Source organism: Cyclopterus lumpus, chromosome 6 (assembly GCF_009769545.1).
Source record: "Cyclopterus lumpus isolate fCycLum1 chromosome 6, fCycLum1.pri, whole genome shotgun sequence".
Taxonomy (NCBI): domain Eukaryota; kingdom Metazoa; phylum Chordata; class Actinopteri; order Perciformes; family Cyclopteridae; genus Cyclopterus; species Cyclopterus lumpus.
The window spans coordinates 15,037,774-15,065,572 of NC_046971.1; the positions used below are offsets into that span (position 1 = coordinate 15,037,774).

The 27,799-nt window shown below is 41.6% G+C and overlaps 2 protein-coding genes across 3 annotated transcripts in view; one reads left to right on the top strand and one right to left on the bottom strand.

The window, feature by feature from the left end:
- Positions 1-860: 860 nt before the first annotated feature.
- On the top strand, positions 861-5,918 carry ergic2 (ERGIC and golgi 2). 2 transcript variants are annotated; one of them, XM_034535804.1, is made up of 14 exons: positions 861-938; positions 1,263-1,449; positions 1,550-1,658; positions 1,747-1,793; positions 1,879-1,946; positions 2,069-2,109; positions 2,402-2,503; positions 2,654-2,746; positions 2,832-2,887; positions 4,009-4,107; positions 4,197-4,294; positions 4,388-4,550; positions 5,029-5,108; positions 5,224-5,918. In XM_034535804.1, the coding sequence occupies exons 2-14, from the start codon at positions 1,344-1,346 to the stop codon at positions 5,287-5,289; spliced, it is 1,128 nt and encodes a 375-aa protein (XP_034391695.1). In that variant the 5' UTR covers positions 861-938; positions 1,263-1,343; the 3' UTR covers positions 5,290-5,918. The 2 variants fall into 2 exon arrangements, with proteins under 2 accessions (XP_034391695.1, XP_034391696.1); XM_034535805.1 differs by having other exon boundaries at positions 879-952.
- A 408-nt stretch (positions 5,919-6,326) lies between these two features.
- The window catches only part of LOC117732706 (membrane-associated guanylate kinase, WW and PDZ domain-containing protein 2-like), a 72,939-nt gene continuing 51,466 nt past the window's right edge, over positions 6,327-27,799 (bottom strand). The window contains exons 10-22 of the mRNA XM_034535815.1: positions 23,834-24,354; positions 22,888-23,056; positions 17,157-17,185; positions 16,044-16,236; positions 15,833-15,924; positions 15,239-15,431; positions 14,318-14,557; positions 13,171-13,356; positions 12,348-12,642; positions 11,416-11,635; positions 11,161-11,304; positions 10,417-10,555; positions 6,327-9,421 (exon numbers count right to left, since the gene is read on the bottom strand). Of these exons, the coding sequence (XP_034391706.1) occupies positions 8,727-9,421; positions 10,417-10,555; positions 11,161-11,304; positions 11,416-11,635; positions 12,348-12,642; positions 13,171-13,356; positions 14,318-14,557; positions 15,239-15,431; positions 15,833-15,924; positions 16,044-16,236; positions 17,157-17,185; positions 22,888-23,056; positions 23,834-24,354 (3,116 nt within the window). The 3' untranslated portion in view covers positions 6,327-8,726. The remainder of the gene's footprint in view (positions 9,422-10,416; positions 10,556-11,160; positions 11,305-11,415; positions 11,636-12,347; positions 12,643-13,170; positions 13,357-14,317; positions 14,558-15,238; positions 15,432-15,832; positions 15,925-16,043; positions 16,237-17,156; positions 17,186-22,887; positions 23,057-23,833; positions 24,355-27,799) is intronic.

Here is a 27,799-nt window from a genome sequence, read left to right on the forward strand (position 1 = left end):
AAAAAAGTGTGACTTACCGCTCTGTTATGAACCGAATATGTTTTTTTACATCCTTAAATTCCGTAGTAAATTAAATTGAGATGCAAAGAGAAAAAAAAACGTTAGCAGATTAAATAACCAGAAAGGGGTGGGCTGGTGTAGGCCCTGTCAACATGTAGGCATGAGGCAACACAAAGTACATTCATGGCAGAAATGTCAATGGGGCTATGCTGGCAACCACTCTAGTACTCAAAAGCCACAAGAATCACAGTGTGGCAATTGTTTGTGGTAACACAAGTAATGAAAACATTGTTTGGAAATATGGGCTCCTAAATCAAAATATCAACTGAGTTGCAAAGGAATATAGTCTTGAAAAAGTTAAATCTCAGCATTCACTCAGAGGTTGTCCCAACAAAACCACACGACACCCTCAAAGGTAGTTGTATCCACTGGTTTTATGTAACATGACTATGTTTCATTTATGTTCAGTATTGACCCCATGCTCTAAGAATAAGACCCATAAAGCAGGATAGACAGCGAGATGTATGAGCCTCTGCACCATAGCGGTTATTAGCGAACACTTGCAAATAATACATATAATACAAAGTATTATTAAGAGAAACCCACTGACAAATTGAGGCTCTTGGGACCATGAGACAGTTGCATGCTTTGTCCAGTTGGTAATGCTGTGTGGCTCAAAAAGCACCAAACACCTAACTCTTTTTTAACGCTTTCGATATGTTACACGAGATAACGTTATTTTTTAATCAACAGTATCTTGAAAACGATTGAAACTATTTTTTTAAACTGTGAAATGTGCTTTTGTAACCTGCATCCGAGCCGACAGTTGTCGTTAGAGGGCGCTAAGTCCAAAAGGGAGCAGTTTATTCTTCGACAATGGGGTCAGGCGACAGTCAGCGTTAGCTAACGTTAGCTAGTCCGAACACCACACCTACCAGGTAACGTAGCCTACGTGAGTTCTTCATGTTTCACTGTGAGAAGAAGCACTTTGACCGTGGAATGATGACGGTACAATAACGACTTTACTAACACTCACACCAGCCGTCCGTGTTCCCGTGGAACCGGCTAACTAGCGAGCTGAATAAGTTAACAATCGCGTCAACCGTGAGCTCGGCTGCTAACAGCTGTCATGTTCGACGTCAGCACGAGCGACAACCCGCAGTAGACCAACCGAACATTCCACGTTGCTCACACCGAACATTCCACGTTGCTCACACCGAACGTTCCACGTTGCTCACGCCGAACATTCCACGTCCCCTCAGAACGACTCACGGCCACTGGCTGCTAGAGAACATCCACTTTATGAGGGAGTCACCTGAAGCTGCGTCCCTGCTGCTCCCACAATGAGGAGACTGACCAAGAAGAAGGCTCTGACTCTGGTGAAGGAGTTGGATGCTTTCCCCAAAGTCCCCGAGAGCTACGTGGAGTCCACAGCCAGCGGGGGGACAGGTAACGTAACCATGGATACTGTCGGTACACAGCCACACGTTGACCTTCACTCGGAGGGGGTGGACTTCGATGTGACAGTGAGTCGTGTTTGTGCCCCCAGTGTCTCTGATAGCGTTCACTCTCATGGCTGTCCTCGCCTTCCTGGAGTTCTTTGTGTACAGAAACACGTGGATGAAGTATGAGTATGAGGTGGACAAGGACTTCAGCAGGTGAGAGATGAAGCAGAGTTTGTTGTGGTTATTAATCCTGTGTCCTAGCTTAGTATGTTTACTAACTGTATCTGCTCTTCACTTTCAGTAAACTGAGAATAAATGTTGACATTACAGTAGCCATGAGATGCCAATGTAAGTACAAAGGAAGTGTATTTGTACTTCAGCTCTGACTGTGTGTTTTAGAAAAGTATCATGGATGTTCTTCATGTGAATGCAGATATCGGGGCAGATGTCCTGGATCTGGCAGAGAATATGGTTGCTTCCGATGGTTTAAAATATGAACCGGTGAGTATAAGTTATTTCAGTGTGTTCACTGTTTTCAAAATGCATTAAATCTTTTTTTCTTTGCGTAACAGCAGAGGAATGAATTTAAGCTTGTCTGATGATTGTGTTTTGTCACACTTTAGGTCAACTTTGAGCTCTCCCCAGAGCAAAGGTTATGGCACATGTAAGATTCAAGGTTTTAACTTGCGTTACAGTGACACCCCTTAACGTCTGTTGATGATCACTCCCTCATTTTCATCCAGAGTTCAGCTATGATATTTACATTACATTTAAAACTCAGTTGTCATTTAGTTACTCAAACATTACAATCCCCAGTTTTCATACAGTGTCTACACATTAACATGCTCACATTTTTTTTTCTTTTCAAAACATAATGCCTTTTCATCTATTTGATTGTTTTTTGTCTATTCCAAGTGAGTTTTTGTTTCCCTAATTGTTCTGTCCCTCTCTTTTAGGACACTTCTGCACATCCAGGAGCGTCTGAGAGTGGAGCACGCTCTCCAGGATTTAATCTTCAAGGCTGCGATAAAAGGAGCTCCTCCTGCTCAGCCTCAAAGGTACAGGATCCTTAAGATAAGGTTGTTTCTCTTTGGAATTGATAGATGGTTGAACATGTAATGGCAAAGATAAACAATGAAGAGTTTGAACCTCCGATAGATTGTGATAACTATATCCCCATCACATTGTGTTGCTCTGTTTGCCCATAGTGAGGACAGTCCCTCTAGCCTTAGGGCCTGCAGGATACATGGACACATGTATGTCAACAAAGTGGCAGGAAATTTCCACGTTACTGTTGGCAAGTATGTATCTCCACGGCGATTCAAATTTAGAGATTAAACATTTTGCAGAGGCTGAGTGACCCCTGATCCTTTTATCTCTACACAGGTCCATCCCACATCCCAGAGGCCATGCCCATCTAGCTGCACTGGTCAGCCATGACAGTGAGTTCTATATCTTTTTGACAACTCTTTATTGCACACATCCACTTTACAAATGTTCTTATACTAACAAGGCAATGGTGTTTATTGTACATTATATTATGGGTGGATGAAATCAAGCATTCTGATTGGTTGAGAGTGAGTCACAGGGTGTACTGTATTGAGCCAGAATGTACTGTACACCCGTTTACATTTATCTGAGCGTTCGATATCTGTGCGCACTCAAAAGAACAGGTAGATTTTGCGTGACTGTTGGTTGTCATTTCAAGTGATCACTGCCTGCGCAGCACCTTGGTGCAAACTCTCTCTAATGCTGGTTGGAAGCAAGAGAAATCATGTTAGTGAGTGGACATAAATCTGAAAGCTCCCTTCAAAGCTACTGGGCACCAAATCTCAATGAAAGACCGCGTTGGAGTGATATCCTTGCTGGAGAAGGCCCTTCCAACATTGAGCCACCGGGAAAGAGAGCAAGAAGTGGTCGGAAGCGATATAATCCGAGACGAAGGGGACATTTTCCACGGATGCACAATTAATGGAGATTAGTCTATCGAGTCCCAAGTCACTCGTAACTTTAGTTTTTTAAGTTTAAACAGCATAGGCTATTTATTAACCTAACATTGTTATTCCCAGTGCCTACGAAGCATTTATGATTAATTTAGAATGTTTAGGCCTAATGTTTAAATTAAATATCATTTTATTGAAAGTGTCCCATTGTCATTTTTGTTATTTTAATGGCAACTTTTATAAAATGAGCAATGTGAATGAATGAGATGGTGCGAGATCTAGCTAGGCAAACAAACGTGATGTTCCCAATGCTGTCTGTTGCATAGCAACATCCACACACTATTTTCTCTCGGCTACTGAAATCCGATACACAACATTTGGTGGCTACAACTATTTTGTGCTGAAAGGCAGCTTACTATTTACTTACTATTTATAATGTCGCTGACAGCCGTATTATAAGAGCATACGGGCATCAAGGGTTTGCACCCTTGAACAGTACATTATTGACGATACAGTACCTTATTGCTTAATTAATAGCGTAGTTATTGTGACACATGTTAAAAACCCATTTGTATTCACTTGATGATGATTAATTGTTTTGATTTGGCATTGTTGCACAGCTTATAATTTCTCTCACCGAATTGACCAACTGTCCTTTGGAGAAGTGATTCCTGGGATCATCAACCCTCTGGACGGCACAGAGAAAGTCTCTGCTGAATGTACGTCTGTGTTGTCAAAGAATCCATTTTTATTGTAATGCATGCCTTTATGCTGAGCTAATGTATATATCTATGATTATTATCTCCAGCTAACCACATGTTTCAGTACTTCATCACTATTGTGCCCACCAAACTGAACACATACAAGGTCTCTGCAGAAACAAACCAGTACTCAGTCACTGAGCAGGTAGGTTTACATTTTGCACACCGTTGTAAATTTGTGTAGTATTCAATGTATTGTTATGATGAATATGTTTGTATTCCTCTTCATGCTCTGCAGGAACGAGTGATAAACCATGCTGCAGGCAGCCATGGAGTCTCAGGAATCTTTATGAAATATGATATCAGCTCACTAATGGTCAAAGTCACCGAGCAGCACATGCCGCTCTGGCAGTTTCTTGTCAGACTCTGTGGCATCATTGGAGGCATTTTCTCTACAACAGGTAAATAAACGTTGCTTTTTATTTATATATTACTAGTATGTAACTGAACTTGCAGAGACTGAAAAGGTGTGAAATATAAGTAAACCATCACAGAGAATATTAGTTTAGCCGTGGTAATGTTAAATCTTTTCATGTCGTTCCTGAATGAGAATGCAGTTGATTTAAAATCTAGACAGCATGTAGTTACTGGGTATTCTAATTTTACAGTCATGCCTCAAGCCCCATTTGTTTACCAATAAAAACAGGAATAAAGACTATTAACCATCTTGCCATTGACTTCAGCAAATCATTTTTTAAAAACTGAATTGAGAGATGTTCTCAAAGGAGTGATTAGAAGCTGGTAGGAGGAGATGACTTAGTTAGTGGCAAGCTCCAAGTTTAATTTGTAGAGAAACAATTCTGCTTGTGAGGGCAGACATTCAGTCTTAAAACTGATCATCAGCAGCTACAGTAAATCTGATCTTTTTCTCCCTTGCAGGCATGCTTCATAGTGTGGTAGGATTCTTGATTGACGTTTTTTGCTGCCGTTTCCAAATGGGAATCTACAGACCACTTAAGGTAAACCAATAACATGACCTTCAACATAGTAGTCACTATTACTTTTGAATAGAAAGGCTGTTTTTAAAAATGTATTTTACTGTGATAACTACATTTTTCTGTTCCTCTTTCTCAGGAGGCTCCTCCAAATGAGCAGCAAAACAGTGAAACCTTGATTCCAACAGAAAATGATGCTCAATAATGACAGCCACTGTCAGCTCACCATCTCTGCCTAACCATCTAGACAGCAACGTGATTCTGGGAACATGTTTACAAGTTGTTTTATTATGGAATACGTCCCTGCTTTGTTCAGAAATATGTAAATATTTGTATAATTTTTTTAAATTTTTATTGGGTGGGTGCAGGTTTCAGATGTTACTGTTGATCCACCTGTGAAGGATTATAATCAATATTTACACTAACTGTCACTTTCACTGGAAATCTGCACAAGGAGGACCGAACACAAACGATTGTCATCATGTGTGTGGATCTGACTTCATTAAATAGATGGTGCCTGGTGTTCGAGCTCCTACGGCGCACCCACACAGGTGTTTTCACTTAATTTGGCTGATTAGACCTGTTCTGGGACCATGTGGTCGACTCGTTTAATGTTGATTGACAGATAAAACCTGATTCTGATTCCATCATGTAGGTCGTTGACCTCAGAAAAGTCCCAGAATAGCTCTGCTCAATCAGCTCAATAAAAGACAACCTGTGTGGGTGTGAAGGGCCAATAAAGAGGAATCGTGTGAAAGGGCTTTAATGTTTTCATGTGTGTCTGTTTGTGAAAATATGAGGCTGTTTTGCTTAATAAAATCCCCTTCAAACTTGGATGTAGACACATTTTTTATATTTAACATTTTCTGGTGTAGTCTCACATAGGCTGCAATTTATGTTTATTTTCATTATGATAAATAGATTAATATGTTGATTTTTATTAACCAACTAATAGTTTGGTCTTTACCATATTTCAAATGTGAGAGTCCAAGGTACTTTTTCACCAAAATATTTAGGAATTGTAGGAAATGTAGCAAAACAATGAATCGGTAATCAAAATGGTTACTGATCAGTCGATTGATGGGTTTGCTCGAGTCGCACCTTCGTGGTTACGAGTAAAACAGTCTCTACAAATGAGTATTTTACACCATGTCAAGAGTTTATTTGACAGTATTTCAGAATATCTTTCAGTAAACAAGTTTTTAGTTTTTTAGCAAAATGTAATATATCAGTACTGTCGCATTTCATAAAAATAGTTGTTCACGTCTTTGAAACTACAGTATCAATGATACAGTAAACCATATTTGTAGGAATACAGCTGTACAAGGTGAATAATACACAATTAACACTACACAGTTATACTTGATCTCAATGAAGATTTATGAACGTGCCATCCTTCACAGGCTCCAATAAAGCCTTTTTTTTGTTTTAGTATACAAAATCACTCACAGCAGGCAGGGGGACGGGCTGGACGGAGACAGAGGGCTGGATGACATATCATTTCACCTTTTTCTGAACTTTGACATCTGTACATACAGTAAACACATTTCTACAGCCTAATAGCATGTTATCATGCTCCTCACTAACATATGAACCAGTTAATCACATGGACCACTGTTGTATTAAACTCTTCAGGTCTTACTAGCGTTCCAGTCGGCAGGTGCATTGTCCTAGTTAACCAGTTAACCAGTTAACCAGTAGGCCTGTACCAGTTTACAAGTACAGCTTGGATGTGCAATCGTGCTGCATTCAGTCATATTGTCACAATGCATTGTGATTCTTTTTTAAATTCTGCTCCTCCAGTAATCAAAAGCTGTGGTGATTTATCTGTAATGAGAGCAAACATATTGTTGTGAGAAATGGACGATATCAAAATGTAGAAATGCAGAAGGATAGTGACTTGGTATTGTGTGTCTGAGTTTATTAGCAGCATGCTTCCACTCTGCCAGTATCAACACTTTGTGAACAAACACAGGTTTAAATGAATTTGTTTTTCACAGATCATCTTAAGTCTTGGGTTCAGGTGCATTGGTTCCACCTGCAACAAAACAAACCCAACTAATGTTCTTTATGGGATAAAGCTGAAATTAGACAGAAACAGAAACATAGGTCCACTGTGATAATGACCCTGTCTGGATAAATGTTCACAGCTCCACTCTCCCAGATCACTCTAAGAAGAGGATGTAATGCTACAGGCTACATTGTATCCCCTTTTAAGCACTAGGGGACAAGGGCAATCATTGACATTGATAAGAGTGCATCAAGATAACTGTATATATACTGCTTGGTGTTAAGTCAGAAGAAAACAGGCTCCACAACTCAACAGGTTGCTGATATGTGTGCATGATCATTAACATCTGCATTCAGTTCCCAAAACAAATCACAACAGCTCTGCATTAGTTTGAGTAAGGCACTCCGCCCCACCTCATAACCATCGGCCTCCTCTTCCCCACACCGATGCCCCTCTCCCACAGTGATGTGGTACACTTAGCACAGTAAAAGGCATAGGAATGGGAAATATAGACTGGACAAAATTCTTCCGTGAGCATTAAATGAATACAACAAGGCTTATAATTCTGCACAATGGCTGCATGGTTGACTTGTGATCAAGTTGTGTATATAACTCAGAACAGTATTATGAGTTCTTGCTAAGTCAGCTGTTTTCAGTCACTCCAAAGTTCAATTTGATGAAAAAAAGATATTTTTGTCTCTCATGAGAACCAACTGGTTCGCTCCACAGAGGATATCCTCTCTAAATTCTACCTCTAAAAGACATGTGAGTCCCTGTATAAAGTCATGGTGGTTTATATCCATGCACACAGCCGCTGCCTCCCTCAGCGGTCTGGGTTTAGTGACTTGCACAGTCTTTGATATGTAGTAATAGACGAGGCCATGGAAATAGTGATCCTAAAATACTGTTCCGTTTTTTTTTCTCTTTTATTTACAATGTATCTAACTACAACACTGCCTCAAAAACACCAACAGGTATGTTTTTGAGATTACCAAATGTACATATTTTTCACATCTTTATACATTTACAGTATATGATATATTGGTAGGCATGTGAGATCTAACATATGTTGGGTTAACCAGGCTGTCACTTGGATCAGTGCCATGTCCTCCAGGAGTGTCAGTGTCCCTGCCTCCCTCTGATAGATTTGTAGTCTCATTCTTCCCACTGCTTAGAGAAAATGGAGCAAAAGTAAATCTCTTGGATGTACATATGTCTCTCTCCTGCGAGGTTACGTTGCACTAACCAATCTGAGCCAGATACGGTCGAGCTTTTAAAGGTAAACGTTAAAAGCAGAGCTCCACTCAGAATCAGACAGCATTGCTCCGTTTGAGATCAAAACATTAACTGTCGCATCTGAGGGTCCAAAATGCCTACAAATCCAGGAGTCACCATCAGTTTTATACTGTATGTTACAATATCTGTGAAGTTTCTCTGTTTTTAAGGTGGTGGGTGTAATATTTATCTCGTAAGAACAAATGAAACATAAAATATGATTTTAGAAGTGGCTGGAGAAGAAAACAGGACAGCAAGAGAGTGTGAGGGAAATGTACTGCTTCTCTCAGACATCCGATGGTGGACTGAAGGAGGAGCCAGACAGTGGGATCCAGTCCAAACCAGCAAGATCCATTCTACCTGCTAACTGTGGAGGTCCAGGACCTCAAGGTGCCAGGCAGTTTATCAGACACAGGGACGTTCCAGGGCCCAGGGGAGGCTGCTGCGCTCCTTGCAGCAGGATCTTCCATGGCTTTAGACGGGCAGCAGAGCCCACTGCGGCCACTTGCCCTCTCATCTTCTCTGGGGAACAGACCTCTGGACACCAGCCTCTCCTGGAGGCTGACATGTCCATCTCCACTGCCAAGGGAGGCTCCATTGAAATTCACACTCACATAAGGGTCCCACGGCCAGACAGTGCTCATCGCCTGTGTGTGCAGGCCCTTTCTCTCACAGCAGGGAGAGCAAGTCTCCCGTTGCCTCTCTCTTCTTTCAACTGACCTCCCCAGGAAAGCTTTGGGAGGCAAAGCACAAGGCTTTCTCTCGCCTGGGCCACAGTCCACATCTCCAGATCCCTGTTGGGTTCCCTGCCCCCTGATGATGCACTTCTGCTGGGTGGACCTGCCACCTGTAGCCCCTCTCATGGAGCTGTGGTCTGTCAGCTGTGGAGCTTTGTCTGCCATGCAGACTGTGGCCTCTAGAGAGAGCTGATGAGGGGTGTCTGGGGCTGAGGCTGGATGGGATGAGAGCAATGGATTTGGGGAGGGTTCGAGGGTCACTTCCTGCAGGGCAGAGTGGGCTGTAGAAAAGGAATCCCAGGGGCCGGCACAGTCTGTCAAAGAAGAAGAAAACATGCTCAGGTGGACTGAGATAAAAGCAGAGTGGCACGAAGCAGCATGCACATGCACACAGAGATTGAGGAGAGAAAAAGGCAGAGAGAAAGAAAGACGTCCACGATAATACAAATAAACACAACATCCTAATATAGTATGCATGCAAATGTGTGTAAGCAGCACACACCTGATGTGTAGGCTAATCTACATGTCATGTGGGACAGTATTCCTTCAGTGCTTGAACCATTGGTAGTTGTGTGACAGACTGATCCTGAGCAGATTGACTTCACACAGTCTACTTCACATCCCTCTTCAGGATGATACAATTTCATCTGGAGGGTCACTATAAACCCTATTGCTCTCTTACTACAACACGCAGAAGCACTCGCTCACACAAACACACACGTGGATACACACAGAGCTGCTATTTCCCCACGCATACACTCATGATCATGCATACACGAATGCATGCCAGGAGCAAAGCTACACTGCACACAGATTAATCAGTATGGAGAGAGAGACATGCAGTTTTTCACAAACCGTGTCTTTAGAGTGGCCCATTAGGAAGAAATAGGGGGAGCTTAGTGTGTCACCTTTCATGCACATGGAGAGGTTGGAAGGTACCATTCCTGAGGGAAGGCAAGTAAAAGCCTATACCAATCATTAGACTTAAGGCAGAGGGGTTAAAACACAATGGCTAAAGAGAAGGTTGCTATCCTACTGTTTGATCAAAATAGTTTAATTTCAGAAGACAGTAGACAGGACTGAGGAGCGAGGAGTAAAATGCAGTTTTATATTAATGCATGTTAATATGTTCTTGAGTAAAACAAATAGCATTTGCCGGAAAAAGCCATTCTGGTTAAAACAGTAAGGTTGAACCTCAAATAATGAATCTTGCATATGAAAGTGAGAAAGAGATCAGGTCGGAGACTAAGGGGATAGAGTAGAAAGCGAAGGACATTTAGAGACTTTACTTTATGCCAGAAAAACCCACCATATTCTGGCACCTGTCCCGAGCCTCGTTTAAGCAGCAGCCTGACCCGCCTGCCTCCCGCCTTGATGAGTTCAATGGCGCGGGCGTGAGTCATGTCCCGAGTGCTGTCCCCGTTAATCTCTATAATCTGATCCCCTACCTGGAGGAGAAACACAGAGCATAAGGTCGATTCCTGTCAGCCTCGTTTATTCATAGAAAGTTGACTTTTAGACACAGCCACAGTCTTCTCATGGTGGGTCGCTCCACTGGAGCAACTGGAGAATAAGTGCCATTAAGTGCCTTGTTCAAGTGCACCTCAACAGGAGTTGTTGAGAGTGAGCAGAGGGTTACTTAATCTGTGAGTACACATGCACCTACTCTCGTTCACCCTTTCATAACCTAAATGCTATTCCTGTCCCATGAAGAAGACAGTCAAATAAAGATTCTAATTAACAGAAGGAGTGAGAGATAATACGCATATTGCAGAATGAACACAGCAGGGTTATCTTTTACAAGGCAAACATCTGTGCTGTCTTCAATTTTAGACCATCTTTAAATTCTGTGAAATAAATATATCACACACGAGCATATTGTGTTATATTATCTTCGATGGTCAAGATGGACAAACTGGCATGTTGCTGCTCCTCAATGCCCGTCTGTGACTGGATTCATTTCTTCAACAAAACAACTGTTCTCATTGACAGCAATTCCAATCATCTCCCAAACAGCTTTTCAACATATCATCTCTCCATGTCATCATCTCACCCTCATCCTTCCATTGCGTATGGCAGGACCATCTTCAGCAAGGCGCAACACAAATAGGTCCATCTTGTACTCTCTGCCCCCACGGATACTGAATCCAAAACCTTTTGCACTTTTCTCCAGCTCCACTGTAAAGTAATCATAGTCCTGCAGAAAAGAATGTAGACAACTTGCAACAAACCGAATGCAAAAAAATGACTATGTACACTTAATGCTCAACAACTGAACTGGAGCAGTTTATTCTTGGTCTAGCTGTACCTGTGGTCTGAAGTCAGGAGGGAGCCCCAGAGGAAACTGTGCAGCTGTAGGGTGCTGTCTGAAGTCCAGCAGACCAGGCGGGTGTCTGTAGTCCAGCGTCGGAGGCTGTCTATAATCACTAACCGGTGGGTGACGATAGTCTACTGGTGGTTGCCTGTAATCAGTGAACGGAGGATGCCGGAAGTCAGGTTTGACATCCTGTCTGGCTTTAACCTCTGACCTGTGAGAAGACAGAGAGTGAGCAACAACAAACAATCAGAGCATTGTTTTGAAGAAGCATAAAAAAAGGAGGTATCCGATGGCACACAACCTCATATGTCCAAATGTGACTTCTCTTGTGAGAGTGGTAAGTATCCCTAACCGTGTATAATTCTGTAAAGTAACATCTGAGCTTAGTTTGCTGTAAAAGGATGAGTGTGTGCACCAAAGAAAGCTTGCTACAAAAAAGGATGGAAATATCGCTGTGTTTTTTAAACTTTTATCAAGGTCCCACGCTTACAATGGGCATGAATCCACAGCTCTGGGAGACTCACATGCACACACACAAACCCATCCATGCACACACTCACACTTTTAGAGTTTTAATATGGAAGATGGCCTGAACGCCGGGTTCCTGCATTATAGAAGAGATACCTTAAAGTAAATTATTCACTGACACCTAAGTGGTGTTACGCAACAAAGTAGAAACCAGCCTGAGAGTGTCTGACTGGGACAAAAGTTGTCTGGAGTCGGATTTTCTTCTGAACTTCCTGCCATGCAAGGAGAGCATGGCACACACTCATTTATATACACAGTGTGAGATCTGTCACCTTTGAAAACTCCTTGCTCCTTCTTCCAGCTCCTTCTTCCAGTCAACCAAGACAGGCTTAAGGAATCTTACAAAATGCTCCTGCTGAGTACAAACAAGAACATCCCCTTTAGTGCCGTCTTACCTGCCGTCATGGAGGTAGAGCTGTGGAGGGAGGCCTGAGGGCTGGATGACTGGGCTCTGCTGGCTTCCAGCTGGTGCAGGATGGGAGGCTGCTGGTGCAGGAGGACCAGTTACAGTTTGGCTTGTCTGTGCTGGTGTCTGGCCCGGCTGGCCAGGTATTTGACCTGTCTGAGTGGCCGTTTGGCCGGGCAGGGTGCCTCCTTGGCCGGGCTGGGCTACTGGGCTGGGTTGGGTCTGTGGGCTGTGTTTCTGGGTCATGGGGCTCTGCTTCTCTGAGCCGGGGCCAGAGTGGGATCCTGTGATGGACAGAAAGTGACACAAGGTTTCACCTGTTAAATCCTTCTGAAGAGAAGGATTTAGAATAAACAGACAAAGGAAACATGTACAGAATAAAGAAGACTGCAGTGTTGTTGTTCTGAAATCTGATTTTATCCGATGTCTAACCTGAAGGAGCATTGCAACCTTTAGCTTTGTTATAGTGCTCAAAATGAGAAGACCCTAAAATGTCGTAAAACAAGGCTGTTGTTCTGGCTGAAATATCAAGATTATGCTTCAGCGTCAAGATAACCAAAACAGTTGGGGACCACCACTCTTCCTAACCATGTGCTCCTTTCTGGCTTACTGTATGTGAAAGGGCATTTTTACTTCACAATACTGAGGCAGTTTGTGTGGAAGGATTTCCTTGGCCAAGTAAAAGGAAATATATTCATAAAAGACACAGCAGACGGACATAAGCATCTTTTTCTATCAGGAGAAATCTAAACAAGCTTCCACACTAAAGGGAAGTAACATAATTGGGTTTCATGCCAAACACAATCCCTTACCCTCTTCTGGTATGATGTGCAGTGTGACTGTTAGCCCAGCATCTTTAATGAGCTTGACAATATCTGCGTGCGGCATGCTGATGATGGATTGTCCATTCACAGCCAGGATCCGGTCGCCCACTTTCAGCTTCCCACATCGGTCCGCAGGGCTGCCCTCGATGATACGTCCTATTTTATGGGGCACAGCTGGAAACAGGCAATAACAAGGTGGTTGTCAACGACAATTTTGAAGAAAGATGTTGTAACAGCACTGATGAAACAAACTTTTAAAGTGGAGAGACAAATATGTAGATTTGGATTACATCATGAGGCCGTTTCGAACAGTTCCAAATATATTTCTTCTTTATAATGCACTGCCACTACACAGAAACACTTACATTGGTAAAACCTGCTCAGAGATATAATTTAAAAAATCCTTACTATTTTTAAGACAATAACGATGCCTTTTATCAACTCTTTTCACACAGATAGAAAATATAGAAATCTGAATTTTCCACCATTTCTGGACCCCAAGCAGAGAAAATCCTGAGGAAATGTTGAACATCCACCATTACATCCTGAACTAATGTTTGATATTAAAATAACTACTGTATACTAGATACACTTTTGGGCTATGCATATTCTATATTCAAGTGTAGGCCGAAACTGAGAGCATGATATTATATATATCAAATTCTTCAATGTGCAATGCTGGTTCAAGAATCCCACCATCTGTTACCAGCCTCCTTAAATGAAACCAATGTTTAATAAAACCAAATGTAAGGCTTTAAAAGACTTGTTTATTACTACAGAGGCATTAAATTAAGACCAATTTATGACTAGAATTAAAAAGTTAAACTTTCTATTTCAGTTTGATCGCAACAAAAACAAGTTTTGAAGCTATTATTGGGATAAGAAACACTACAAAAGCAAATTAATTTTTCAGGGATAAAGCTCACTGGTTATTAGTAAATCAGGTATATTGTTCTGACCCTGTCTCTTGAGAGAGGACTTTAAATGCATGAAAAATAAAAATAGAAATAGAATAAAATCTCATGAACCATCCCTCTAGGACAGTCTCCACCCTTAAGATCCTTGGTCTTCGATTTATTAAATCACCATTTGCGTTCAGTAACATTCTTTTGATCTCCAGACAGCAAAAACTCACTGATGACGGAGGCATTCTCCGGTCTGTTCAGGGAGCTGATGATGACAAAGCCAAAGCCCTCATTGTCCTTGCGGTGAATAACCACGTCACTGGTTTGCAGGGCGGATCCCTCTGGAGGAGAGGTGGCAGTCGGGACGATGACCACTTGAGGGCCCGAAGCTGAGGCTGCATCGCTACGTGGAGAACTGTGTTGTGTCGACACAGAGCCAGGGCTGCGGCCATTCACAGGACACAGTTCACCTGGAGGAAAAGAAGCAAGAGAGGAGGATGAGTCTAGAACTATGACTACCACTGTGAAACATGACCAATTTACTATCAGTGGCTATTCATTTTAAAGCTTGTTTGAACATAAATGCAGTATGAAAACATGAAAGGCCCTCTCCAGAGCCAGTGTGTGGTTTGTCTGTCCTGTGCTACTGTAAAAACATTGCGGTGCAACATGGTGAACTCTGTGAAGATATGAAGGGCTCAAACTAAGCTACCAAAACCACAATCATTCATAGTTTCAGGTAACTATAAACTAATGAAAACATAGTTCTGAATGTTATATTGCTTTTCTGCTATTAAATACCCCTAAATCCTACACACCGTTCCTTTAATATTCAGTGCTGAACTGGTTCCAAGACACACTGGATAGTCCCTGAAAACGTCTTGCCCCATGCAACGTACGCACGCAAGACAAATGGCAAATGGTGTGAATAATAAAAATACATAGAAATACAGTGTTTGCGCATACCACTACCACAGAAAAGATGTGCGAGAGAGAAGTACACACTGATCCTGCACACAGATTGTCAGCATGTGTCCGGTCCAAGTTGTTTTTATAAATTGATGCCAGTGAAATATGTAGCACGTTCTCCAATCTCACTAAAGTGTGAAACAAACAAACACAACAAATACAGAACTAAAACATGTCCTTACCAGGCATTTGCACTCTCCTTCTCACAGTCAAGCTGACTTGACCGTTGCGCGCGGCTGCGTGCATCAAGTCTATCACGTATTTGTGCGGTTTCCCAGCAACCACATTTTTATCCACAGAAATGAGCTCATCCCCAGGACGAAGCCGGCCATCGCGTTCAGCGGGGGTGTTCTCTATTATAGCCCCAATAACAATCTGTTCAAAGACAATCACTATTAGCAGCATAAATGAAGGTGAAGAGGATGAAACCAAGACACAGCCGAATCACCCAGTAATTGCTCAATCCAGGTTGGAAACTTGTTTGGGGCATGGTAACATGTTTCCACCTTCCTATCATCCTCCTGTAACATTCTTCTGTATCATAATGTGCATGCTGTTGTAAACTTGGACAAGTTAGCAAGGCATTACTTAAGTATGGTAAAACCAAGGAGTGCTTGTGTGTAAGTGTGTGCGTGTATGTTGGTCAAATGTATGTGACTGGATGAAGTGTGAGATGAGGTTAGGAGCAGATCGGATGAGGGTGGTGTGTATGAGGTTAAATATGTGTGTGGTCCAGCCCGTCCCATACGAGCCTTGTCACGGGCGTCCGGACTCACAGCCTGCACGGCCTCGTCTCCCCCTAGGATGCGAAAGCCAAACCCGGTCTTCTCTCTCAGCAGGTGCACCTCCACCTCTTCATACTCTGGACCTGAGACACAAATAGCGACACCAAAGGTTGACTCTTTCGTTAATTTCAAATCACGATATTAAAAGCCAATTCAAGCAACATAATGCTTAATTTCCCATGAAGTAAATGTCAGTACTTACGTCGGCTCTCATAGATAGCCCTCGACTTCTCATAAAGGTCATAGGGGTCAGGTTTGTTAAGATCGAAGCCCTCGGTGGAGTCAGGCACAGACGTGCGATGCTGTGGCTGGTTTGGGAAGGGGGTTCCAGGTGGCAAAACTGGGCCGGACAGATGTGCTTGGGGGCTGCCATGTGGATCCCACTGGTCAGGCAACTACAAGGAAAACACCAACAACGATGTTTTATTTAAGTTATAGGGCCTTATTGTGTTGGCGCAACAACCTGGGTAGGCAGCGCTTTGACCACTTGGTTTTTTCCTTTGACCTTGAAATATGCTTGGTCTGGATTGCACTTTTGCGCTGGCCACCAAAATACCACACAGGTGGGAGGAGAGGTGCAAACAGGTGGGAGGTGCATTCAAATGAGCTTATACTAGCATATGTGTGAGAAAAAAACAAAAAGAATGCAATGTAAGTCTTTTCCAAGCGGTATAAAAATGATCTAAACGCTTATTAAATCACTGCAGTCCGGTTTAGGGAAATACTGTAAAGCTAATTATAAAACTTAAAAAAAAAGGCTTAATGTTTTTCAAGTTGTTTTCAAAATTTAAAAAAAAGTTAAACAACGAATCCAAAGCTAACTATGTGCAGAGAATAAAGACAGGTAACATTGATGATGGAAGATGATCAACATTATTATACAATAAATAACTAAATACAAAATATTTTTGCCAGATGATGAACAAATTAAAATAATTAAAATCAAGTGCATTAGATGAGATTCGTTGTGTCTTAATATTCTATCTAATAGCATGAATGAGTGCTGATTGCATACGCAGCAGCAGCTGCAGTTTAAGTCCAAATCTGAAGAGCTTTTCCCCAGCTAGTGAGGTGTGAGATCTGATGTGATCAAACCAATAAGCAGGTCACAACAGGCTGGCTCATTTCACAATAAAAGCCAAACACCTCTAAGGCAACACAGCCTCAATGACAAACGCTGATCTTACACGCTTCGATCTTACCTCTCTGCTTCAACAAACAAATATATTTTCTCTACGACTATGTTTGTTTCCTCTCAGTCAAACACATGGACACCTAAACACAAGCAGAAACACATGTGGTTCAATCATCATACCTGTTTGGCCTTCAGAGGAGAGATGTGGCCTGAGGAAGAAAGAGAAAACACAGTTTACACAGAGCAGACTGATATTGTGTTGCATTCCTGCAACACAAAAAAATACAGACAAAAAACAACTTTAATGTAACCTATGTGTGGAGGTTTTTTGTACATGAGATGTTGGATACGATTGTTAAATCCTCTCTCTTTAAATTGTAAAATAAATCTCAGCTTGTTGATTTCATATTCCTCTGTTTTGACTTTATTTGTGTAACTCTCTTCCTAAATGGGTTTGGTTGTTGCGTTGCTTTTCAACATAATTACATCATTGGCTGCATGCAAATGCACACACACACACACACACACACGCACACACACACACACACACACGTGCACGCACACACACACACACACACACACACACACACACACACACACACACACACGCACAACACACATACACACACACACACACACACAGAGTTTTCTCTCCATGTCATATTGTATCTGCATGTAGGGAGCACTCAACATCACAACAACAATCTCATCCACACAGCTCCCCTGTGACTCCACTGAATCAAAGACTAACAGCACATTTATGCTGCTGAGACCCAAATACATACATTAACACAATGGGGATCACATGCAATGGCTGCTTTGTATAAACACGCAATTTGAATCATTACACATGTGGATAAAAATGCATAAACACACGAGTGTGCCTCATGCACACTAGACTCCTGCAGCATCACTGATGAATCCTTTAACAGGCGTGGGCGCATGTAAAATGTTCTTTAGAGAATCCTGATATATTTAATATTTATTCAGTTTATTCAGTTTATGAGATTTCCAAAGAAATGTCAGAGAGCACTAGAAGAAATATATTTATGGAATTACTCTCCAACTGCATCCGCCTGCTTTTTAGATGTGTGAGATAAAAGCCAGAGCCCTTAGCACCGAAGCAGAAGTGCAGAACTTTCTATCAAAATCAGTGAGCGAGGGGAGATTTAGGAGAATAGATCAATGTGAGTCCATGTGAGGAAACAAATTAAAATTAAAATGTATTTATGCCATTCTTACACTTTTATCATTTTCCCCCCACATTTTTCAAACCCAGCCCCGCCTATAGTAACGCATCATATTTGGTGGTCATGTTTGCCATTTTCAGAATGAATGTTTCTGCTGTGTCTTTGAGCGTCGAGGACAAGAGACTATGAGGAAATAAAAACCCTCCCTGTACATGAACACAAACATAAACATGAATGATGGTTTGATGAGAACTGTCCTTGGTGCTGAAACATTCAGCACAGTGGCAGCAGCAGAGGGACCGCTTTGTGGGAGGTTGGAACTAACAACCACATTCTTTCAGGAACACTTAAGGGAAGCCTTTAAGGAATACTAGTAATTCATTCTCAGGAAACCTTCATTTATGATCTACTGAGGGAAATTAGTATGAGCTACAAGGCAATTGTCCACTCATATTATAGAGGAGTGTCATCCTCACAGAGGCATTTAAGCTTAATTTAAATGCTAATACCATTCATTGGCATATGTGCCGGATGTGTGGCGGGCTCATACGAATGCTGATGAATTACAGATGAATAATTAGTAGAGAGGCTTCATATGGCCTCTCTCTGGAGTCAGTGGTCAGACAGTCTGGCAGGTCGGCCTCACAGACTAGCCTGCTGAGTTCTGGATGGCCTTCAGATCAGCCTGATTGGCTTGTGCAGCCTGACACCCTTTTCTTCACAACCATGATCTGCATCCTCATTGGTGCTGCAAAATGTCTCTAGTCTGTGGTTGGCTCCGCTTCAAACTGAAATGTCAGGGGACCAAGCTGTGAACACGACCAGAGCTCAGTGGAACTCTGGCAGAGTGCCCACGCTACAGCAGACAGACAAACACCCGCCCACCCGCCCACACACACACACACACACACACACACACACACACACACACACACACACACACACACACACACACACACACACACACAGACAGTGGAGGTGTGACACCCTGTATGTTATACAAAAAACACTGATGCTCTCAGTCTCACATCTGAAATCATGTGTGCAAGCTAAATTCCTTTGATGTTCTGCACATAATTCCTACATATACACAAACAAGCTTAAACATTCCTGACATGTTGCACATCTGAGTCACTGGAAAGGACCTTGTCCTTTCTTTCACCCTGCAGCGAGGAGAGCAACACACAGAGAGTCAGAAAGGTTCCTGGTGTGTCAGGCTGAGTTGTTTGATAGAAACCAGTGAGGTTGAGGGAGATGGCATCTTTGGGGGAAGGGTGGTCATTTGGCACATTTAGCTCAGCATTTACAAGAATATCTATAGCCAGGGTGTACATGTGAATACATATGGTGTATATATACATGTAATGAACCTTTAATCCTTCTGGGGCATTCTCATTTGTATATTGAATTTCAGCATCATTTTTAAATGGTGTATCTGACAATGAAACATGAGTTTATGTAAAGGTTAACCACCAGATGGCAGATGCTGGCTCTGCATGGTCATAAGATGCTCGAGTCTCAGTGCCACAACATTTGATCTCCGCTGCTCACGTACACATCCATGCATGCTGACGTACAGTAACATACATACCGACTTTATTAGCTTCCATGTAATAAACTGACTGAATATAATTTGCAGAACTACGTACACAATCAATTCACTACGACGAGGCAACAGTTCATCAATACATCTTATTATTATGTTAAATGACTGAAAACAACAGGACTGGTGTAAAATCAGTCTAATGTGCCAGGATCACTAAATGTGTGTTGATGTCCTTGATTGCTTTTCAGCTCTGCATTAATAATTCTTGTCACCATTCAATTAATTAAACCTGAGCTGCATATAAGACCGATTGTTTTCATCCCTAATTATATATAATCCAAGATAAAGGAGCAATGAAAAGAGAGCACATCTATAATTCCTCTTTTTTCTTCTGTTATTGTCTCATAAACAATGCAAATTAACTCTTGTAAATGTAACCCTTGACAAACTACAGATTTAACGAATAAATGAGAAAGAAAAGAAGAAGTGGATGGCACATCAAAAGCAAACATTGAACTTATAAACTGTATTTCTTGGAGTAGCCAGAGGACTGTTTCTTTGACTCTCTCCACTTTCATTCGAGCTGCTGAACGGTGCTGTGCGGTTAATCATTGTGGGGTTGAGTGTTTGAGTGTTTGTCAGATGGCCAAGTGCTCAGTGGTATAGGCAGCACCAGTAATTAGAAAGTCAAATTTTGACCCTGTGACCAGAACACCTTTTAGAGAATCAGTGCAAGAGCACGTCAAACAAACAAAGCTTTCACTGTGCAATTTAATTACTTAGCAGGTGGGCAATCTAAAATAACAGCAGAGTAAAATGGCCACACTTCTCTCTTATTCCTCTTTCCTGCTACGTTATAAGTCAATTTGTATTTCTATCTTCTTTCACATCCAGAGAGAGGTACAATGTTGAGCGTGTGCAGAAACTGGTGGTGTTGAGCATCTCATTAAAATGCAGTGCTGGTTACGGGAATTCGATATATAGGTCACAAAAATAGGTATGTGTGCATTTTGTTTAGAGCTTTTTGATTGATATTTTCTCTTGTCCTTAACCCAGCATCACTTCAAAATGGACCATTTATGAGTCCATAACACGGTGAAAATGCGGTCTGTATAATCAAAGCGAGTGTTCAGAGCACAGTCAGTCCAGGTAGCCAACCAGCGTTATGCCAGCTTGTTTTGCCAGCTAGACGACACTCTCCAAAAGAACATTACAGTAAAATGACTTTATTTTGAAGACGAGTGGCCCCGGTGGGAATGAAACCGCTTCCCCACAGCAGTGTTGGAGCCATCTCTATCCACAGAGATGTACAACACCTAACGGTGAGATAAACTCTCAACTGCATTTTAAATCTGACCAGCTTCTGATTAGAAAATAGTGACACTCAACACTTTACACTTTACACTGTTCACAAATTGTAATATATCTGCGTATGCTCTGCATGAGTTATCACATTTGAAATACATTAAAGTCTGAGTAAAGTGAGCTTGTCACACCACAGAAGCTATCAACTGCCAAGCTGAAATTTAATGATTGAAACAATTTGGCTAGTATATAAAATTAGGTTTGAAAATGGTGAAGAAATAAGCAGTAATCTCTGCTCTGAAACGCTCTGAGACCGAGGCCAATCCTGGCGGAGGGTTGATTACTTATGTACAGAATAAACAATAGGTTGGCAATTTCCCTGCTGCATACTTGCTGTCTGGGCAGAGCATGTGCACCATATATTTATGCCGTCCAATGCTAACTAGAATGGGAATAAAATAATTTCATCTTGGGGCAAATATCTAGACTTTCCAAATGTTATGGGACAAAATTTCTCAAATTCTTATAATGAAATTAGTCATTTTGTGGGGGTTGTGACGCTCAATACAATTGATCCACCGTTTAACAGAGAACTATGAGGTAAGCACGCATGCAACATGATCTGCAACTGTTGCACTAAACACACAGTCAGGGCTGGACGGACGGTAAAAACTCAGCCTCTCCCAGTATGCCAGATGGACAGTACACCACTGTGGCTGTGGTAAGTTGCTTGTAAACTGGCATCCGGTCGAACATGTTGTCTCTTAACTCCAATCTCACGTTTCAAGTTGCTAACTCGAATGCAAACAATGAGCAGCACACGGAATAGGAAGTCTTGGCCCAGATATCCGCTGGCTACACCAGAAACCCCCAAAATATAGCCCCTTACCCCCAGAGGCTTATCTGTCCTAAAAAAACACATACGCGGTCTAACATCACGATTCAGTGTTGTATAGTGCACTGTTTTTTCACCTGTTCTCAACTAATATATATATATATAATATGTTTACTTGACACAGACTTTAAATAAAATATTGCTGTTCTTTTCTTCTAGTGTCTCATAATAAGTCCTGGGGCTGTTTGCTCCCGCAATTACCTAATTTCCCCAAAGGGAATATTAAAGTTTTTGTTTTTCTGAAACCAACATACGGAAATTTGTCCGTTAAATAATCCTGAATTAAAACCCAGTTACTATTATTTAAAAATATTTATAAAATAATTTTGCCAGTTTTGCACCACAAACTTCTTTAATTCTTTAATATTCCAAAAATAAAACTGTATCTAGAGACTTGAATGAATCCAAGTAAGGGGCCACTGTGATTTGAATGTGTTCAAAAATACAATAGTCTCAAAATTATCATAATTAAAATCTCTTCTGCTCTCTTAACTGTTAACTCTACTGGACTCCTCACTTGTGAAGCTGCAGCTGGAGTTGAAGATGCACAGTGACTTGACGTTTGTGTATCTCAATCAGAAAAAACTTGTATTTAGCTGGACAGTTGCTCTCCCACTGGACCTTTCTTTGATTAAAATTATCTTTGAAAGGTACCAAAATAGCACGTGCTTTGATACCAATTGTACTGTTGTCATGTTTTGCCACCACTGTTGACATAAAAAGATTTTAAAAAAAGAGTTAAAAATTATTTAGACTTTGGCTATCTGGAAAAAATACATTACATTTATAGACCGCCAAACAAATGTCGTCATTACATGTACGTCATTACGTACAATATAACTATCAACTTTCTGTACTATATCTGGTTTATCTGAGTGATCTAAGTTTCCTTGTAGCCCTTCTGAATGAACAATAGAAAGAGTAAAATTGAACTACAAGCATATAAGTCACACAGAGAAGAAACAAGTCTCTAACCTGTCACTCCTCTCTGTATGAGGAGAGTCGCCTCGGCGCCCACAGGACACTCTTTAAGCATCTCCACCACTCGTCCATGTCCAGCTGCAGCCACTGGCTGCTGGTTCACCTCCAGGATCAGGTCTCCCTCTATCAGCCCCGACGCTCCCTGTGAGCCCGGATCCAGCACCTGCACCTCAACAACACAGTTCATACACCGTCACACAATGTGGGATTTGATTTTGTGGCATCTTCCAATTAACACAAAGCGTCTAATATCTAACATAACTAATTAACTTGGATTAGACTAAAGACCTGCACATGGTATATTGAGGGAAGTTATTTAAGAATTGTCCTCTTAATGCTACAAAAAATATCCATCAAAAACAGTCTTCTATTGTTGGTCCCTAAAATCATATCTAAAAATATGAAATTGAAAGATTTTGACTTTTTTCCACAATATTGACAATGAACAATGCAGCAGGAACCGGTGCAAATTCCAAAATTCCACAGGCAGATATGTTTTTATTAGAGAATAATAAGACAGATGTTTTTTGAAGTGCAGATGTTTTACTGGACAACAGGGATGATAAGTAGCATCTGTTATATCATCACAACCCATCTTCTCCAATGTATCTATTTGTTAAAGCCAGGTTTTTTCTCATTCTGTAGCTACTATTGGACAGTTGAGTCTTTCAATCATCTAGTAGATAGTAGACAAAACAAATATTCACAGGCTCAGCTCACTTTGTTCCCATGATCTCTTTCTACTTAATGGCTTTGACTGAATTAAATTTACCTTGACCCGCAGTTTTAACTGTAATGTGAAACTCACCTTGACCATCAAGTTTTGCTGACTACTGAGATTTTGCTCCTGAAAGAACACATTTACTTTCTGAATCACAGGTCTGAAGCCTTTCATTTCTAAAGAAAATGAAGAGCTGTAGAGATGATCATGATACGTCACCTGTTTTACTCGCTGACCAGTGGGACTGTCGGCAATGGTGAACCCAAATCCCTCTGCCCCTTTCACCATAGTAACTGTCAGGAACTCTGCCCCCTGCACTGTTGTCCCAGCACCACCTGTCGTCCCAGAGGAGGCCATGGACACGTTGTCGTCGTGAGGCGTTAGTGCGGATGCAGAACCAGGTGTGGTGGGCGGCAGAGATGAGCCATCCAGATGTGTGTCCCCGGGGTGAGGGGCTCCGGCCAGAGCTTGAGGAGGAAGCTGGGAGCTCAACGACAGATACTCTAGGTAGGGGTCGTAGCTGCCGCGGCCATTTACAACCAGGGGGCGATGCTCCAGGCCGATGGGTGTCAAGGAAGTGCTCGCTGCACTTGGGTCCTCGGGGTCAAAGGGCAAAGGATAGCCTCGACAGAGCACGAGGGTTACGCTCTGACCGATCGGTACGGACTGGAAAAGCTTGACCACATCAGCGTGCGTGGTGCCAAGCACGCAGATGTCATTAATGTAGACAATGACATCACCTGAGAAAGGAGATAGGAAAGACTCAAAAGCTGCAGTCACACTCACACTACGGTATGTCACATATTATGCAGACCACGTGATCTGGTCTCAATGGTTCGTGTGTAAACATACTGTGCTGCAAAAAACAGAACTTGTCACTGTCTGTTGCAATGAAATATCAAATCTCAGCGGGATCAGGACATGCTGTTGCAACACAGAAAAAACACTCTGTGCCTCTCAAGTCTCACAAAGGACTATACTATCAGTTCACTGCCACTGGAGGTGCATGTGTAAGACAGTGAGGTGTGTGAGAGAGAAAGGGGGGGGGTGTCTGTGGTGGTGTGTCTCTGTGAATATGATCTGGTGCATGTTAGCCTTACAGAGAATAATCATGAAAATCTCCAAAATTTAAATAAACCAGTCACAAGTAGTAACAGTTTTAAGTGATGGCTCATGCATCGAAATGCAATCATGTGCCATTGTTTATGATCTTGTGTACAATAAAAGTTGTCTTTGTCAGGTTACGCTACCTAATTTTCTCACTTCAATACATTTCATATTCATGTTCACGTTACCAGGTTGGTCGATGACATTTTTACCGTTAACAAATTTTAACGAGGTGAAACTATTTCACAAATGCCACACTAGATACTCTGTCATCTCTGCTGTAGTTTGAATGTGCGTAAAGTTTTGGATTTAAGCATTAAAGTCACAGCCCCATGACAAATGCAGCCGCCTCAAATCCTCTATTTCACATTTCTGGAAGCGCTCTCTGTCACACGTGCATAAACGCACACTCCCGTGAACACGTGCACACACATAAACACACACCATACATTCCACATGCACAATCACACACAATCCCTAAGAGCAATGCCGCACGGCTCAAATAGGCCAGCTAATCTCCGCCAGAGAGGGCCTGTGTGACTCTGTGACTGTGCATGCATAAGTGTGAATGTGTTTGCACATGCATGTGTGTGAGCAGCTCTGGCAATGTCACAGAGCGGAGAGGAGCCAAATGGAGAGAGAGAGAAATCAGAACAGAAAGAGAGAGAGGATGGGCTGACAGACAAGGATAGAGGGATGAGAGGAAAAAAAAGAAAGGAGATGCAAATATACTGAGGCTGAAAGCAGAGGAGAAGTGTCAGATGTCATGGTTAGATAAGGAAGCATAATAAAGGGTAAGCCAGAGAGACAAAGAGAGAGATAGAGATACAATAGAAAGAGATGGATTTCAGATAAAAGTAAAACTGATAGGTAGAGGGAGAGTCATAAAAGCAGAGACCAGGAGCTGAGAGTAGGAAGCAGGATTCCCAACTCCCAACAATTTAGGCACCAGCCGTGCCAGGCACAAGGCCAGCTCACAGGTTCAGAGCAGTGCACACGTGACGCCTCAGACAGGAGTTCCTTCTCCGAGCCGAAGACTATAACCCACTAAGACTTTCACTAACATCAGCTCTTAAAGGTTAGTCCTAAACTAAAGTTTGTTTCTGTAAAAGCCTAAAAATGTATCTTTGTTACCTCAAGGACCTTTGGAACAATCTCTCTGTATTTAGTTCTCCAGGTAAGACTGTACACGGATCACTCCATTAAAAACAAGACCGTAAATGCAGAGGTAGAGATTTGGTGTCTTCTCAAGGATATTGCAAATAAAAAACACTGTTTGTTAACCTTCCACATATGGCAGAGTCTCTTTAACCACTAAGTAAGCCATCCATCCATCTATCTACTTTAGCCGCTTATCTTATTTAGGGTTGTTGGGGGCTGGAGCTGATCCCAGCTGAAATTGGGCAAAGGCAGGGTTCACCCTGGACAGGTTGGCAGACTATCGCAGGACTGAAACAGAACGACAGACGACCATTCACGCTCACATTCACACCTACGGGCAACTTCGAACCCTGCTTGCTGTGAGACGACAGTAAGTCACGTGAGACTGAATTATATATAAAATACTGCTTGAGTGGATATTATAGACTCTTGGTTTTATGAATCAAAGCAGAGACACAAGTATGGAGCTAATTCATAGCACTTGCTAATGCTAATTTAATCACAAACAATCACAAATAATATTTGTTTGGAAAACCCCCCAAATTAAGATATTTCTACTCAGAAACATGACATTCATGTGGCAAATGAGAAAAGTATGAAATAAATACAAAAAGGTAGCATTAGAAATAAATAAATTGTTTTAATTTCTTTCAATAAAAAAATAATAGATGCTATTTTGAGAGATGATAGCAAGTCATCTCTTAATGCATCACTCGGACATCAGAGTTTTTACATTTTTTTATTAGATTTACTAAAACTGGGGTGTCAGCTGGTGCGACAAGGCCTTTTTTAGGTATGGCAGCTGCCACCCTTTGGAACCGCCACAGCTGGTGTATCTTTGTGTGACTGATTTTTGATAATACTGTGACCACTGGTGTTATTGCAGTGATATTGCACCTGCCGCTGTTAAAGATGAATTCAACTCCTAATGAAGTAGGTGTTGTGTGGGCAGGTGTCAGCTTTAGCCAATCAAATCAGTTGCTCTTATTCCCATTAAAAGCAGAACATTATAGTGCACTCACAGAGGACAGAGAGTGCCCTGAAAGGAAACTGAAGTCCTTGTCTGGGACACACAGTGCTGCAGGCACAAATATAGGACACCCTAAATATGCCACCATGGGCCAATTATTTCCCCTTTTAAGATACATTTTTTTTTCTGGAAAAAAAATAAACAACTGATTAACAATGCAATTTTGTTCACATCATTGATACCATTAATTGATTACTACTGTACAACTGAACAATGTTATCAACTGTGCTTGAGCAACATATTATAGTAATATATAAATATTTTGTGGAATATTCAACAATCTTAGCACTTAAACTATGCACCGATCCTACTTTTTCAGTCCCGATAACGATACCTTAGCTTCGGGTGTGAGCCGATACAAAGTGCCGATCCGATTAGGGATACTGACACCACTTTTTTCAGACCAAGGACAAATAGTCCTTAAATTAGTACTTACATTTGAGTACTTGCCAATACAGAGTACCCGTAGACTCAATAATGCCATTATAGTTCTAACAATTACTTTGAAATCATGTTTTATTTTCATCAGATGTTTCTCACTTTCTGACTGTAACAAATGAAATATTACAACAATATGCTTTCCTGATACAATGTGAGCATACTTCTTTGCAGTTGGTAAGTTAATAATGAATGGCTTTACTGTGCAATAAGAAATATTAAATACAAAAAACAAATATAGTTGTTGCTAACTTTGGGGCTAACCCTTTACTTTAATCAGCAGCTGGCTGACAAGCAAGACACAGGAACCTCTGTTGGATCCCCTCACGGGTTTTGAGGAGTAGCATTCATTCATCAACAAATAAACTACACACACACACACTGCACTGTAATGTCCACGGCTAATGCCCTACTGTTATCACAAACAATCTCTTTTGATCAAACACTTG